The sequence below is a fragment of the Lepidochelys olivacea genome (assembly GCF_965140295.1).
Source record: "Lepidochelys olivacea isolate rLepOli2 genome assembly, chromosome: 14".
Classification (NCBI taxonomy): Eukaryota; Metazoa; Chordata; order Testudines; family Cheloniidae; genus Lepidochelys; species Lepidochelys olivacea.
The window spans coordinates 1127786-1145005 of NC_140424.1; the positions used below are offsets into that span (position 1 = coordinate 1127786).

The window sequence follows — 17220 nt, forward strand, 5'->3', positions numbered from 1 at the left end:
TTGTTTCCATGTTAAGATGTTTTCTGTTCCAGGAAATGGCATTCCAGTGGTGACCTGGCAAAGCCTTTTTGGGATGGAGAATTTCAGGTTTCAGAGAGCATGGAGGAAGTGCATTTATCCTGCTCATCACAGAAGACAACATTTATCAGCTTTAGAGGAGCTGTTGCAAAATGTATTCTACTAAAGGTTTTTAGTTCATGCTCATCACTGTGGTATCTGAGCACCTTAGTGTTCTGATCACTTCAAAGGAACTCTGTGAAATATGACAGAACATCATCAACATGCAGCCATCTTAGACTTGGGTCCCAAACTGCAACCTCAAATATGGTAGTTGTTAGGATATAGATATTCAGGTCTGTCTGTAAAGGCCTATACTCTAAGAATTTAGGTGTATTCTTATCACTTGACTAGTTAGAGAGAGATAAAAGAAAGAATCAAAATCACTGTCTGCCGGTGTAAGGGCCTTCTCTTACTGTGATAGTCTGAGGCCCTGTTCTTAGGCTAAGGCCTTTGGCTAAGCAACAGGCAGCCATAAACTGGGAACAGAGTAACAGCCGTGTTAGTCTGTATTCGCAAAAAGAAAAGGAGTACTTGTGGCACCTTAGACTAACCAATTTATTTGAGCATAAGCTTTCGTGAGCTACAGCTCACTTCATCGGATGCATACTGTGGAAAGTACATAAGATCTTTGTATACACACAAACCATGAAAAAATGGGTGTTTACCACTACAAAAGGTTTTCTCTCCCCCCACCCCACTCTCCTGCTGGTAAAACTGGGAAGCGACCGGTCACATCCTCACATTCCAAACTAGTCACATTGAAAGAAGGTGCTATTGGGCTGTTAGGAATACAATCCTGTCCTGATAGTGCCTATCACCTCCAGAGAAAGGGAAGTGCCTAGAAAATGTAAAAGGAAACTTAGTTTGATAGCATCCTGTCTGGCAAGAACTCACTTATCAATAGCTGAGATGTGAAATCCTCACTTCTGTATTGTTTTGTCATTATAGTTCCTACTTTGCTATTGTTTGTCTGTATCATCTCTGTCTGATTCTCTGATTGTTCCTGTCTGCTGTATAATTAATTTTGCTGGGTGTAAACTAATTAAGGTGGTGGGATATAATTGGTTACATAATCATGTTACAATATGTTAGGATTGGTTAGTTAAATTTCAGGAAAATGATTGGTTAAGGTATAGCTAAGCAGAACTCAAGTTTTACTATATAGTCTGCAGTCAATCAGGAAGTGGGGGGGGGTCAGTGGGGGAGATGGGAACAGGGGTAAGGAAATTGGAATCATGTTTTGCTAAAGGGGGAAATGGGAACAGGGAATGGGGGTAAGGAAATTGGAATCATGTTTAGCTAAGGGCAGGAATGGGAACAGGGACACAGGTGTAAGAGTTGGGAAGAGGGACACTAAGGAAGGAAACTGGAATCATGCTTGCTGGAAGTACACCCCAATAAACATTGAATTGTTTGCACCTTTGGACTTCGGGTATTGTTGCTCTCTGTTCATGCGAGAAGGACCAGGGAAGTAAGTGGGTGAAGGAATAAGCCCCCTAACAGTAGTCATGGACTGATATGGGACTGGGGGCAGAGAAGTCTGAGCATGTGTCTCCCATAGACCTTGACAGGAGACTACACTTAAAAGAAAGAGTCTCTGAAGTTTTGGGGCTGAATCACTGAAGTTTTTCACTGAGTTGATAAGCCTGTTTTTTCTAAAATCCCTCTAAATCCTTAAGTGGGTTCGGTTTTGATCCTCCGACTCTGCTTTGGATCTGCTCTTTTCTGAACTTGCACAGGTGAATCCGACTCCCTTTGGCTTCTGAAGGGCTCTGGAGAGTCAGAAGGCTCCAAGAGTAATATAACTCTTTAATACAGCCCAGTTCCTAGCGGTCTTACCGGGGGCGGGAGAGAAATACACCCTGTTAGCTTATGTGGGAAAGTGGCCAAGTATGGCCCCCCAGAAGAGCCCCAGTCCAAATTTGGGCAGCAGTAATGTGCAGGACATGTGTACACACAGTAAATCTAGCTTTGAGGATGGGACTCCAGCAGCTGACTGCTGATTCTAGTGTCCAGATGCCAGATATGGCAGAGACAATGGTAGGGTACGAGGAAAGCCAAAACTATGCTTTGATTTAAAACAAAATTAAAAGTTGGTTTTGGTCAAATACTCATGGGCATAAGCCAGATGGGGCCTAAATCTAAAAGCCAACGGGCAGGGTGTCTTTCCGGCTGTTGTTTGTGTTGGTTTTGTCTTGGGGGTGAATCGCAGACTCTTTGGCAGCAGCAGCCCTAACTCAGGATTTCCTGCTTTTTCTGAATCAGTCAGTATCCATGGACACTGTAAAGAGCCCAGCAGTTCCTTACAAAAGTGTCTTAGTGTGGAGAGATTTTCATTCTGTGGTTTCGATACAGGGAATGTTCAGACATGCTGCCCCAAGCAATATTGTATTCTCCTTGTTTATTTGGAAAATGGTGAGGGGATTGAAAGGGAAGATTTAGAGGCTGGCATAGCCCTGAAGTGGCCAGGCATTCTGGCTGTGGCACTCAGAAGACGGACAAAGATCTCAGGATCCATGCTGAGCCCCTTGGAGATCAATGGTGACAATGCAGCACAGATGAGTAGGGTTTCAAGACATTTTTGTTTGACTTGTAATGCTCAGCATTCACGTTCACACCTCCATCTTCTATGTGAACCTTTCATACTTCTGGGCCCAATTCAGCGTTTGTGATGTAGGTAAAACTGCCACAAATTTCAACAGGAGTTTTGTCTGTGTCATAACTGCAAGGTCAGGTTAATTCTATACTTCTTATGTACATCTGCCTCCCTTCAGCACAGACACCGTGGTCCTGCTGTAAACCCACTACCCAGGCATGCAAACCAACTTTCCTGTACCTAGAAAGCAGTGAACGATGCATTGTTATTAAAAGTGCCTTCAGTGGGCTTAGCCCTGTGTAGCAAGACAGTCCGTATCCCAGTGACCTGGCAATCTCGAAGATAAAGACAGACAAGGTGCACTGGGAATCCCCGGAGGAATGCTATCTTGTTGCCAGACAGGGTGTGGCAATATTATCGGCCCGCGAGGTTCTGAGCACAGGGAAGGCGCATGATCATCCCCCGCAGCAGGGAGTTCCACAGGTTAGGTGCCTCGCCTGGGAAGGTCTGTGTCCGCACCCACGAGCTGGCCAAGCGCCGTCACGTCCTAGCAGGCAGGCGGGATCCCGGACTTTTCTCCAGGCGGTCAGGCCCAGTCCCGCGCAGGACCCCGGGCCGGCCACGGCGCCCGCAGTGCTGGGCCTGTGGAAGGGGCTGGCCGGGCTCGGCTGCTGCCAGGCCTCGCCTTCCCGTGACCGGTCTCCCGGCCCCTCCGCCTCGAGCCCGCCGCGCCCTGACGCCGCCGGGTGACGCTGCGGCCGCTGGGGGTGGGGGTGGGACCCAGGCGCCCGAGCCGGGCCTGGCTGCGCCGGAGGGGCCGTGCCCGTGCTTCGCGCCCCAAATAAAGTTTTCGCTTTTGAAGTCGGTGGCTTGCGCGTCCCGCGGCGGCCGGAAGCGGAAGTAGCGAGGTTTCCATGGCGGCGGCCGGAAGCGGAAGCAGCGTAGTCTCCATGGCGGCGGCCGGCGGTCCCGCGTTGTGGCGGCGGCTCTTGGGCCTGCTTCCTCACGGGAGGCTGGGCCTGGCCGCGCTGCTCGGGCGCCTCTCGGACCGTCTGTCCCTCGGCCGGGACCGGCGCTCCCGGAGGTAAGGGTGGCCCGTTCCCCGCCCGCGCTGTGCGCCGCCCCGCCCTGGCCGCGCATCGCCGCGGGGCTCAGCCGGGCCCGCCTCGCCCAGCGGCCTGCAGCGGGTGCCCGGCGCTGGGCGCCGCCCGCCGGCTCCTGGGGCGGGGCGGGGCGGCCGGACGCACGCAGCAGGCAGCCCAAGGGCGCGTTGGGTAGGCAACGCGGGCGGAGGGCACGTGCCACCTCCGGCCTCCTCCCGGCCGCCGGGCCGTGTCTGAGGTGCCCAGGGGCCACGGGGATGGCACGTTTTAATAAGGCTACGATTTTATCACGGGGAGCGCGAATGTGAATGGAGTCTGTGAAAACTTGGAACTGGCTGTGAAAGCGCATTTGATTTGGCCCCCAGACTGGGCAGCACTGCAGCCTGGCGCTCGGGGTCGCAGTGTCGCTCAGGGTTGCCTTGCCCACCCTTCTGCCTCCGTTTATGGAGGGGAAGACCAGTCACACCTGAGTGGCTCTGTGACCCCATGTGCCAGGCTGCAACACCCGGAGCAGAGAGCTGGGCCCAGCCCTGTGGGACAGGAGCTGCTTCTGGGCAGTGGTCTCGCTCTCCAACACTGCCCTTTCTGTGACTTGACTTTTTTTTCCCTCACAACTCTGCTGGGAAATTTACTAAACATTTTTGTGTCAAAATCATAGCCTTAGTTATAAGCGTCTGAACAGAAAGAAATGCAGACACTAAGTATATTTGAAGCCTTAGCTGATCCTCTGGAGTGCAGAGTAGTCCAAAAACCTGAGGAGACCTTTGTTCTTTGTTATGACGCTGCTGATGCTTGCTGTCCCTCTTCCGGTCCCGGCGAGACCAGATATAATAAATGGTTCAGCATCTGACATACCGTCGTAGGTTGTCGTCCAACACAGCCTCCAACAAGACTAGGCTGTCCCGGACACCAGATAACAGGATTGTTTACCTTTACACTAAGAAAGTTGGCAAGGCACCACAGTCTGCATGTGGTGTGTGTCCAGGAAGACTTTGCGGTGTTCGTGCTGTGTGCCCTAAAGTCCTTACGAGTTGTTAAAAACAAAGAAGCATGTTAGCAGAGCCTATGGCGGTTCCATGTGTGCTAAATGTGTCCATGACAGAATCAAACGAGCTTTCCTTATTGAGGAGCAGAAGATTGTTGTAAAAGTGTTGAAGGCACAAGCACAGAATCAGAAATCTAAGTGAATCTCTTTGTATTGTTTGCCTAATAAATGAAAATTCAACTTAAAAAAAAATAAACAGAAATTTGTAGCGCCAGTGATTATGCAAACTAATGGGTGATCAGAAAAAAACGACTTCTCTTTGAAACTCTAAAAGGATCTGGTTGTTTTGTTCTACAGATCAGTCTTTGTTTTATCTGGCATGTGTGTTCCTGCTCCTGATCTCCATCTCTGGAGCTTCTAAACTCAGTATCGTCTCAAATTCCAAATCTACGCATAGCTAGCAAAAGTTCCTCTAGAGTAGGGCAGAATAATTTAATGATCTCTTTGGACTCCCAGGTTTGACCTACTCCATGGCATCTCCAACTCTTTTTCATTCTGTGGATTCCTTGGTAAAACTTGCCTTCCATTCGCAACAGCCTATTCCCCCAGTTATTAAATTCTTTCCTTCGTCAGACCACCAGGAAGCCCAATTTGAGAACTACTGGCCTAATCTTGTGGAAGGTGACTTTCTCTGGAGAGATCAAGAAAAGGAAATTGAATTTAGGAAAGCTTATGCCTGATTTCGGTTGGAATCTTTTGGATTCTTGAGCAAATATTTAGTTTTAAAAGAAGTTACAATACTGTACCACTTCCAGCCAATCCAAAAACAAATCTGCTAGATTCTGCATTGTCATAGTCTCTTGAGGTCTTGTTGTTTTCAGAGGAGCCTTCTGTTATTTAACCACAGCCCTCCCCTGCCCCCCAATAGGAATGCAAAGTCTCAGGATATAAATTATTACTGAGAGGAATTGTAACTGCAGCAATCACAGAGCACAGGCCAACTGCCTGACTGTATATGTCACAGTTTTGAAACAAAGCCATTAAGCAATTACCTTTTTTCTGGCACCATGTATGTCTTATTACCCTGCTTTCTGAGATTTTTCATCTGGGATAATTCCATGCACAGTCTCCAAATCTGATTCATATTAAGAAAAATCAGCATTTCTTATATCCTCAAATTATAAGGGTGGCTTTCAGTTTTCTTTAATTTCTTCATTTTCCCTGAAGTTGGGTACAGCATTTTGTGTCTGTATCTTTAACATTTTTGCATCTAAATTAAGTATAAAGAAGTGATTGCTGAATTAGAGCCATGTTGTGGTTCATCCTCTACCCCTTTGCGCTCTTGTGTTGGAGCATAAGATGATCACATGCTGCACTTTATTCTGGGCAGATTGCATACTGATGTTCCAAGCTCCGCAGCCATAAATTCTTGTAGAATACCATATAGTGTGCTATTCTCAAGTTCAGATGAACTTTGACTTCAGCAGAAATCTCCTGCTAATAATGCTCTGCAGTTAGCTTATCAGGGACGGAAAAGCTCCTCGCTAAAAATGTTTGCACTTGTACAATAGGAGTGTAGTTTATAAAATGTTTAAACAGTAACACTCGCCAGCTGGCCACTTACACAAGATGTGTGGGCATCCTTGGGAGGTACATGACAGAAGGCTACATTTCCTTCATTCATCCACTAAATGGAGACATCAGATAGGATGAACCTTGCTGAAGACTGTTGCTTTTTTTTAACGTGTGGTGTCATATTTTGTGGTAACTGGCGAGTTGGTTACTTTTCCACCAGTGTCTTTCTGTTAGATACTTACACCATCCAGTTGGAGGCTGAGTGCCAGCACGAGTAATAACTGCTGCTAAATACATTGGAGCTCTTTTTAGAAGATGCTGAATGATGATGCCTTTTTGCAGTGTACAGTAATTTTAAAGTCTTTAAATTATCTTGGATAGTTGTGAGTCTTGCGTTATTTGGGAAAGACCATTTGCTGCTGGTATTACAGGAAGTTTGTTACATTCTCATAACTACTTGACCTTGTCTCCGCAGATGTTTGACTGTTCTGTTCTCACCAATTCACTTGGGTACAGTAAAACTTACTTAAAGATTTATTATCAAGAGATGGCGAACAACGAGTTCCTTATTCAAAAGCTGTCCCCACCTCTGGGCCAAGGGGCCGAGAGGTGGGGGCAGCTTTTGAATAAGGAACTCGTTGTTCGCCATCTCTTGATACTTTAAAACTTACTTAAAGATTTATTAAGTGGCAACCAAGCCACAATTTCTGTTGCCAATTTCCATGAAGAATCAATTGCTGAAAAAGTGGTTGGATGCATTAAATCTGGTTCGCAAAGCAACTCCAGTATTAGCTGCCCATGATGTCTCCTGGGCAAAAGGGTGCAGAGCTCTTTCTTGTATTTAGTCTACTTAATTCCTGGTATTTTTAATATAGTAAGTTATGTTTGGGGAGGGGTATCTTCTTATCCTGTGAATCACTGAAACTTTCATTTCACTTAACAAAATTGTCACAGTTCTCTCTTGGTGGTGTTTTGTTTTCTAATAGTACAACTTTTACAGTGTGAGTCAATGCATACATGACTTTTTTTCATTTTACAACCTGTGTGCTGCTTTACCCTCTCTTCTCCCCTGGCATCTTCTTTTACTGATACTTTTCTAGTGGGTGGGAGGTGAGCAGCAGCCTGACCTGTGAGTGCTGACGTGACCTCACAGACTCCAGTGAGAGTGTGGCTTGCTTCTCTCCTCAATGGACTTAAAAACAGAGAAAGCAAGAGTCTGGGAAGAAAAGAACAGGCCATATGTTTAGCATCACACTGCTGCTTGATCTTGGCAGTTCAAAGAAGTTCCTCTCAAGCTTCTCTGCTCTCTGTTGGCTGCGTCAGTGTTTTAACTACAAAATCAATTTTCAGACTCAGCCATTGACCCATAAAGCTCGCAAAAAGAAACAGTGTATACCCAAATGCTGAATTTCAAGGCAAGAGCAATTTGCAGATCCCACTGTGTGGTGACTTCTGTGTGGGTGAAAGGACTGAGCTGGATTCTGCAGTTTCAGTTCATTTCCTGTACTGCAGCTGAGGTTTTACAGTGAATCGTAGCTTCTGAGTTCCCTCTAGTATGTACAAGTCTGCATGACAAAACCACAATTCTTAAAAATAGAATGTCCAGAAAAACTCCCATCTATAAATAGGGAACGGATTTTATCCAGAAAAGATTCAGATTGACCTCTGCTAGTTCTGGTTTCTTTTTCAGATTAATTAGTCATTGTTTGTGGACTGACTTGAAAGCTTTTTCCGTCTGTTCTTGGACACTCTTGGTTTGTTGGAAATGTGGGTTCTAGTGGTTTCTCTTAACTTAGGGTTCTGATGGCTGTATGTGCAGAATGTTTTTGGGATGATTTGCAGGTAGTTGCTTGAGTATTTTCAGTGGTCTGTGGGTAGAGGTATCTGCTTCAAAAAAACACTGTTGCTAGTTACAGTTGACTAGTGCCAAACTTGTATTCACTTTGAAGGGTTTTGTAGCCCAAATTATAAAATCCTGCAGATTCCACATCAAATACATTACAAACTCCAGATTTGTCTTATGCACTTATGTCAAATGCACTTACACATTTTATTTTTAAATCTTAGAGGCATCAAAGAAGATTACAAAGGGTAACCAATGCCTATCAACACACACAGAGAACCTGGCATAAAGTACAGTCTTTCCCACAGTGATAGTGGTTTCCAGAAGAGTATTTATTGAGGGTTTTTTATGAAGGGGTGTAGTTTAATTTCTGTCTTCAGGCTTTCTGCAGTGAAACAACTTCCTTGAAATCTCAAAAATGCTATTGAAAAATTTCCTTTTGAAACTTGATTCTAGGCCGTTGTCATGTTATTTGGGAAATGCAGTTTGCTTCAGGCTTGGCCATCAGTCTAGTGAAGAAAATATTGATCCTCGGGTGTATGAATCACTAGTTGCTGTCATGTTGCATGTAAAATTTGCTGTTACCACCTCATATGGAATAATTGTAGGGGTCAATAATTGTAGGAGTAACAGTAGGGGGAAATTAGTATGGGGAAACCAGTTTTTGCAAACTGGACACCATCAAATTAGGCCTGAATAAAGACTGGGAGTGGATGGGTCATTACAAAAACTAATTTCCCCATACTATTTCCCCCTACTGTTACTCACACCTTCTTGTCAACTGTTTGAAATGGGCCACCCTCATTACCACTACAAAAGTGATTTTTCCTTCCTTGGTATTCTACTGTTGAGAATAGCCTACTTCCACTTTAATTGAATTGTCTCGTTAACACTGACCCCCCACTTGGTAAGGCAACTCCCATCTTTTCATGTACTGTGTATATATACCTGCTACTGTATTTTCCACTCCATGTATCCGATGAAGTGGGTTTTAGCCCTCGAAAGCTTATGCCCAAATAAATTTGTTAGTCTCTAAGGTGCCCCAAGGACTCCTGATTGTTTTTAGTGATCAGTCTGTTGCCATCACAGTGTCTCTCTGCTCAGCTTAATCCGTGTAGGTCACTCTGCAGGACATAGTAAGCAAAGACCTCCTGTGTGCTTGCATGGTGCTGCTTAGCTCCTGTAGGATGTAGGTGGATAACTTAAAAAACAACAGCCCTTAAAAATGCATTTCATGTAGGTAGCTGCTTTTGGAAATGGCTAGGGAAGTGCTTTAAAATGCCTTTTCTTTAGGGAAGGTTTCCATTCCTCTTCAAGATCAAATTACTGCTGTTCAAAGTTCAGTCCGCATGATCTGCTAGGAATTATTATACAGGCTGACTCCATTGTCACTGCCTATTCATCGCAAACTGTTGGATTTTCTGGGAAATGCAGCTGCAAACTGGCTTTTATGCAAGGGCTTTTGCAAACCTTGTGAAGATTCAGTGTTTTATCATGAAGTAAATAAGTGAAATCATCTTATCTTCCTGGAACCTGTGGTCATTTTGGCTTTGGATGGTGGTAAAACTGAAGAGTTCCTCATAAAATTCTGGTAATACTCAAGTGGATTTTCTTTGTATGAGATGACGGCATGTGTCAGGGCAGATCAAAATTACAGGGTTGCATGTTGGCCCTGAGGGACCAACCATTCCTCAGAGATATGAGGAGCAGGCACGGTTCTTTGTGTGTAAATGTACTATTCTTGTAACTTGGACTAATAGTTTTGGTTTGAGCAGTCATTTCCCAGCTCTGTAGATGAAGTTCAGTGACTTGTTTTTCCATTCCTGGATCTCTCCTTGGATGCCACTGCTAATTGTGCTGAATTGTGTGGTGGCTTTGTGATATGGACAAACTTCCATGAAGGGTCAGTGTGTGACCTGCCTGTGGCCCATTCAGAATTTCACTCTCGGTCTCGAAAGGGGAAAGGATAGTTCACTCACCCCCCCCCCCCATGCCAGTTATCTGTCCCTCCACACCCCAAAGACAAACCTGCAGCTCTGAGCAATGGGCCTTCTCCCAAATGGCTCTCAAGAGGAGGAAGTTTGAATTGTTCTTTGAGACTTTTTTTTTTGTAAAAATGTTTCCTGCAACTCATTTTCCAGTTACACTTTGCAGCTTCAGTGAGTGAAACCTTAACTTCCTCCTTCCAATCCCTTATGCTCTGCATGACACTGTATGTTAGCTGCAGTTTCTTCCCATTCAGCTTTCAGCTCCTATATTTTGTCTGAGGCATACTTCAGAACTTGGCAGCTTTCTCTGGGTTTTTCAATGAGGGGAGTTCCTGGATTGTGGTGGTTGTGGTTTGCAGCATTATGCATTCAGTAGCTTTGCTAGGACTGGTGTTGGGTGCTTTGTGTGTTCTACATTTTGTTCTGGATCAGTCCTGAAGTACTTGGTTTATTAAATATGTGGATTCAAAAATGTGTCTTAAAAGTCACACACAGTTGTGAAAGCTGTTATAAAACTCTTGGATTGGATTATAAGAAGTGTGTGCTTGGGGGAAACACAAATCAGAGTGGCTATAACAGAACGGGAAACAGCGTTTGGTCACAAGGAAGCTGATGTTTGTGTAGTAAAGGCAGTGTTGAGGAGTGATTTGTCCCAGGGTTGGCAGAGAGCATAAAGAGAGCCTTTGGAAAGCTGAGTTAGAATGGGGCGTCCTAGGAGTTAGCGCCCTCCATTTGTTACTCTAGCACGGGGTGGCCAAACTTTTTTTGGCCTGAGGGCCACATAAAGATTTCTAAACTGTATGGAGGGCCAGGTAGGGAAGGCTGTGCTTCCCCAAACAGCCTGGCCTCCGCCCTCTCCTGCTCCTCCCCCCCCCCCCCCGCGACTGCCTCCCTCAGAACCTCCGACCCATCCAACCCCCCCCATTCCTTGTCCCCTGACCGCCCCCCCCCCGGGACCCCCCCACCCAACACCCTTGCTCCCTGTCCCCTGACTGCCCCAACCCCTGTCCACACCCCTGCCTGCTGACAGGCCCCCCCCCCGGTACTCCCACGCCTATCCAACCGCTCCCTGTCCCCTGACTGCTGCCTAGAATCCCCTCCCCCTTATCCAACCCCCCCTGCTCCCCGCCCCCTTACCATACTGCTCAGAGCACCAGGACTGGCGGCCACGCCGCCCAGTCAGAGCCAGCTGTGCTGCCATGCTGACTGGCAGGAGCTCACAGCCCCGCCGCCCAGAACGCAGGTGGCATGGCGAGCTGAGGCTGTGGGGGAGGGGGGACAGCAGGGGAGGGGCCAGGGGCTAGCCTCCCCAGCTGGGAGCTCAAGGGCAGGGCAGAACGGTCCCGCAGGCCGTAGTTTGCCCACCTCTGCTCTAGCATTTCTTTCTGCTCTCAGTGCCATTCATTGTCTGTCTTCCTCTTTTTGCATGTCTGCTCTGCTGCCCCTCAGGGAGCCTCTCCCTTTGTGGAATCCAGGGGAGTCACTGATGTTCAGGTCTGCCTTCTTCTATCTTTTGCTCCTAGTTTTCTGCTTCCACATGTAGCTCTGGTGAGCCTGGTGTGATGGACAGAGGTGAAAGGGAGTCTTAACATCAGTGAGATGTGTAATGCTGCAGGCCCACTTGCATAGACTTATAGACTTTAAGGCCAGAATGGACCATCATGATCATCTAGACTGACATCCTGCATATTGCAGGCCACAGACACTTACCCACCCTTTCTGTAATAGACCACTAATCTCTGGCTGAGTTACTGAAGTCCTCAAATCATGATTTAAAGACTTCAAGTTACAGAGACTCCACCATTTACACTAGTTTAAACTGGCAAGCGGCCCATGCTACAATGGAAGGTGAAAACCCCTGAGGGTCTCTGCCATTCTGACCCAAGAAGAAATTCCTTCCCGACTCCAAATATGGCGATCAGTTAAACCCTGAGAATGTAGGCAAGACCAACCAGCCATACCCCTGAGAGAGAATTCTCTGTAATAACTCCGAGTCCTCCCCATCTAGTGTCCCATCACCAACCTTTGGAGATATTTTCTGCTAGCAGTCACAGATTGGCTACATGCTATTGTAGGCAGTCTTATCATACCATCCCCTCCATATATTTATCAAGCTTGAAACCAGTTAGGTTTATTGCCCCCACAGCTCCCGTTGGAAGGGTGTTCCAGAGCTCACTCCTCTGATGGTTAGAAACCTTCATCTAATTTCAAGCCTGAACTTGTTGATGACCAGTTTCTATCCATTTGTTCTTGTGTCCCCTTTGGCATTTAATTTAAGTAACTCCTCTCTCTCCCTGGTATTTATCCTTCTGATGTATTTATAGAGAGCAATCAGGTCTCCCTGTAGCCTTTGTTTGATTAGGCTAAACAAGCCATGCTCTTTGAGTCTCCTCTCCTAAGGTAGGTTTTCCATTCCTCAGATCACTCTAGTCACCCTTCTCTGCACCTGTTGCAGTTTGAATGAATCTTTTTTAAACATGTGGGACCAGAACTGCACATAGTATTCCAGATGAGGTCTCCCCAGTGCCTTGTGTAACAGCACTAACACTTCCCTGTCTCTACTGGAAATACCTCGCCTGATGCACCCTTTGCTCATGAACCTGGACGGTGCTTGTAGGAAACTGCAATTCCATCATGCAGAATTCCTCAATCTGTTTTTCCTTTGCCAGATCATCATGGCTGCTGCTGGCCCCATTGCTCACCCCTGTGGTTCCTCAGGTCACAGCCCCATCATTCTGCGTTTGTCCCGAGGGTGCGCACAGGTTCCAGTGGATCAGGAACCTGGTTCCAGAGTTTGCGGTCTCCAGCTCTCGCATCCGGGTGCTCTCATCCCCAACTGAATTCTATGAACTCATGAAGGTGAGTTGTGTGCTTCCAGCATGCATGTGGGGAGGTGGTGGCAGCTGTTAATGTGACTAGTATGCAGGTTCCATAATGTATCTCTCCTCAGACATGCAACAGGGTTGGAAGGAGAATTTCCTTGTTCAGTTTGATTGTTTGGATCTTGTCAAGTTAAAATTAGCAACCCTACATTTCAGAAATGCTCAAATGTAGGGATGAGGAGTTCTTAAAATGACAGTGTCAGGATTGCCTTATGATTTGTAAGTTATTGGGGAACAGGATTGGCCAGACCAGGGGTACCAGTGAATGAGTCAGTAGGACCTCCAGGAGCTTCCACAGACAGGCCTTCCTTTGTAAAGTCAGTGCTGGAGGAGAGATGCTACTGGCAAATGCCACACTTAACTTCCATGTGGGACAAGTACGGAAGGTGAAAGCACCCAGAGGCATAGGCGCTGACTCCGTGGGTGCTCCAGGGCTGGAGCACCCATGGGAAAAAAATGGTGGGTGCTTAGCATCCACCAGCAGCCCCCCTATCAACGCCTCTCCTTCTCCACAGTGCCTCCCGTCCACCTGCGACCCCACGGATCAGCATCTCCCCATCCCAGTGCTTGCTGCAGATCAGCTGTTTTGTGGCATCAGGAGGCACTGCAGGGGAAGGAGTGTGGGCACAGCGTGCTTGTGGGAAGGGTAGAGCTGGGCGGGAAGAGGCGGAGTGGGAAGATGCAGGGGTGGGGCAGGACATTGGGAGAAGGGGTGCAGAATAAAAATAAATACTTGGGTAACACTGAAGGAGGGAAAGGCATACCCCTCTAAAGTGGCTGAAGTTAAATCTGTCCCATCAGGGAGCTCTGCTGCTTGTCTGTGGCTTAATTCTGTAGCTGCCAGGGCTACGAAAGGGATTTGGTGTTCTCTGCAGAGCCAAGAGTGTTTATGAAATCACAGCTCAGCATGTGAACATGCACTTGTTTTCCTCTTCCCCTGTCCTCAGGAACAGATAAAGGCAGCCAAGCAGCGAGTAGTGGTGGCTTCGCTGTACCTCGGAACAGGACTCCTAGAACAGGAGCTGGTAAGTGTGGATGGATGCTTGAAAAAATACCTACTTGGATAGGTGCCCCGTGCATTGACCTTTGCTTTAGATGGAGTGGGGGGTCCATCTGAGCGCCTGGACTCAGACTTTGCCTATGCTTCCATCCTCTTGCTTGGGAGCCTTTCAACATGGCTCCAGACTGCACATGGGGCTTGGCATGCAGAAAGGGCACCTGAAGGATAGGCTCAGGTAATGTGTGGTGTAAACTTATTACTGATCTCAGGAACTGTCACACATGCCATGAATCTGGATGGGTAATGGGGTTAAAAATTATTGACACAGTTTCTGCATATTTTCTCCTACTGTGGGGTTGCTGGTACCCACACACTAGCACTTGCTTTCAAAAGAGTGGAAGTAGTTTTAGTGATGCTAATGTGGTAGTCTGTATCGTGTGTCCTCTGTGTACTGCATACAGGTGCAGTGAGTGTGATCTGTGTGTACACAACTTCTTGTCAGCCTGTCGTAGCAAGGGGGAGGTCTCTGTTTTGCCTCATGGTGCTTTACCTTCTCTACTCCCTGCCTTTCCCCACTGGAAACAAGGCTTTTCTCTACAAAGAGCTCTGAGCAGAAATCTTGAGCCCTGAAATGATTCTGTAGCTTGAAATACAAATTCCACCATGAGGACAAGTCCAGCAGGTCGGCAGATTATCTTGGATGTTGATTTGTTTGGCTTCCTCTGTAACTGATTTAAGACTTGTACACAGGACTTTAATCCGCTCATAATAGGAGCAGAATAGGTTCTGCAGCTCACAGGAACTGCCCCTCCCCTTTGGATGGCAGTGGAAGTCTCTGATCTAGGAATGAGGCTGGGTGACTCTCTGCTGTGTGTAACTAGAGTTCAGAGGCTTGAATCGTGGTTTTGTGTGCAGACAAAATCTGTACCCTCGTTATTTCTGATGCCCCAGATGACGTTAGTGCTTTATATATTTAAAAAAAAGAGACAGGGTCACTGTCCCAAAGAGGTTACGTCTAAATTAGAAAGATTGATGACTGGAAAAGATTCATAGAGAGGCACACAGGCTTTCCCAGCAACTGGCTCCCTGGGTTGTACAATCCAGAGTGTAGGTTCACTTACTCTGGGTAATGTGCAGTGTGACTGTTTCCCTTCAGGTGGATTGCATAGAAGAAACCCTGGAGAAGTCACTGCAGGCAAGTGGGCCCTCGGACTTCAGAGTTTCCATTCTCCTAGATTTCACAAGGGGATCTCGAGGTAGGTATTATGGGGTGTCCCTCCCCCTGCCCACTTCCCAGGCTCGTTTCAGCAAGCTAACTGGATTGGTCAGATGAGCTTGGAGGTCCGTGCTCTAAAAAATAGCTTATCGGACCCAAAGATTTAAAACCTGCTCTCTTCTAAAACCAGCTCTGTTTTGCTATGAACCACAAGTCATCAAAATACAGTAGCTTTGTATTCTCATGTAACTTTCCAACACGGTAGTATTATTTCAGAAAATAAATGATGGGAACGTTAAAATAGCTGAGCCAAATCCTGCCCTCAGTTACACCCAAGCAACCCCACCAACTCCAGTTCCTGTGTCAGTGGAATTTGCTCCACCCCCAGCCCTCTTTTCTGCTCCTTCATCTTGTAAAGGAGGGTTCGAGTTGGCAGAAGTGGTGGTGGTGTAAATCCTCACTCCAGGTCAGTTAGTGTTACATGCAGCCAGGTGAAGAAGCATGAGTGTGACCATCATGCTAAATAGTTTATAAAGCCCACTCACCAGTGGCCTTGGAATGCTGGTTACATCATAACATTAATATAAAATGCAAATAAATCCTCTCTTAAAACAAGAAACCCTCTCAAAATGTCAAGCAAATAAAGCAACAGATCCTAGGGAAGGCAGCTTCCAGCTTTGGGGAGGGGGATCTGTTTTGCCCTCTTGTTGGGGTCCTGGCTGGCAGATTTGGTGGTGTGGTAGAAAAGTGGCTCCATGTATAACTATTCCCATCTGTGTCTCAGGCAGAAAGAACTCTCGAACCATGTTACTTCCACTGCTGAGAAGGTTTCCAGAGCAAGTCCGTGTATCCCTCTTCCACACTCCAAATCTGCGTGGGCTTCTCAAATGCTTAATCCCTGAGCGTTTCAACGAAACCATCGGGCTGCAGCACATCAAGGTTTACCTCTTTGATGATAACGTGATCCTGAGTGGGTGAGTTCTGCCTCTGTCCATCCTTATACGTATTCTGTGCCCCATTTGGGAGAGGAGGTATGCCTGTTTTCCTGACTAGGGTTACAGAGAGAGATCCAGTCAGGGGTGTGGTAAAGAAGCAGCACAGTTAGATCTGAGAATGCACATTACTGGTCTTGAGAGACATGCTGACTGCATTGTTTTCATTTGGAACATGCTTACGCCTTAGTGAGCACTATGGTGTTGCAACTGTCACAGGATTCAGAGGGAAATGTCTTGCTTTTGCGGATCTCTTCCACATTAGCTGCACAGAGTTAGGGAGCTGCATTGTAAGCTGTTTGGGACAGTCATCTTGTTCTGTGTTTGTACAGCACCTAGCACAATGGTGTCCAGGTCCATGAATAGGGCTCCTAGGTGCTAGGATAATACAAAAAATAAATATCACTCTTGTTGGGGAATGTTCTTTAAAAAGTGAAATCAGGGCATTTTGTATTGTAATTCTGCATCTGTATCTAGGCCTATGCAATGAGATATGTGATGAGGACCATGTGGTTGTACTCTTTATCCTGGCATTCTTACCCTCCTCTCCTCCGCCAGTGCAAACTTGAGTGACTCGTACTTCACCAATCGGCAGGACCGCTATGTGTTCCTACAGGACTCTCACGAGATCGCAGATTTCTTCACTGAACTAGTGGATGCAATTGGAGATGTGTCGCTGCACTTACAGCCAGATGATACAGTCCAGATGATGGAGGGGATGGTGCATCCTTACCAAGGTATGATAGTCATCTGACCTGTAATATGAGGGTGATGTGGCCCAGATGAAGGAGGGAATAACAGTGGGAAGGGATGGGTGGAGTGGGTCTGACTCCAATACTTTATGGATCACTGAGGGCTTGATGTTGGTCAGCTGGGTGTGGAGAATCCCCTTCCATCCCACTTGTTGCAAAACCAAGATTACTAGGAATTGCCAGACTGGATCTGCCCAGAGGTCTGTCTAGTCCAGTATCTTGTCTCTG

At 46.8% G+C, this 17220-nt stretch overlaps 1 protein-coding gene and 1 pseudogene across 8 annotated transcripts in view; both read left to right on the forward strand.

The window, feature by feature from the left end:
- Positions 1-3570: 3570 nt before the first annotated feature.
- Positions 3571-17220, forward strand: part of PGS1 (phosphatidylglycerophosphate synthase 1) — a gene marked incomplete at its 5' end in the record, with an annotated part of 91422 nt that continues 77772 nt past the window's right edge. For all 7 annotated transcript variants that reach the window (XR_014714142.1, XM_084648183.1, XM_084648179.1 and 4 more), the window contains 6 exons: positions 3571-3740; positions 12820-13009; positions 13980-14057; positions 15189-15288; positions 16033-16222; positions 16799-16977. Coding sequence is in view for 6 of the 7 variants with exons in the window: in XM_084648183.1 (XP_084504309.1) it covers positions 3571-3740; positions 12820-13009; positions 13980-14057; positions 15189-15288; positions 16033-16222; positions 16799-16977 (907 nt within the window). The remainder of the gene's footprint in view (positions 3741-12819; positions 13010-13979; positions 14058-15188; positions 15289-16032; positions 16223-16798; positions 16978-17220) is intronic.
- On the forward strand, positions 4566-4960 carry LOC311531297 (large ribosomal subunit protein eL34 pseudogene; annotated as a pseudogene). The gene has a single exon. The product of its transcript is annotated as a large ribosomal subunit protein eL34 pseudogene (transcript).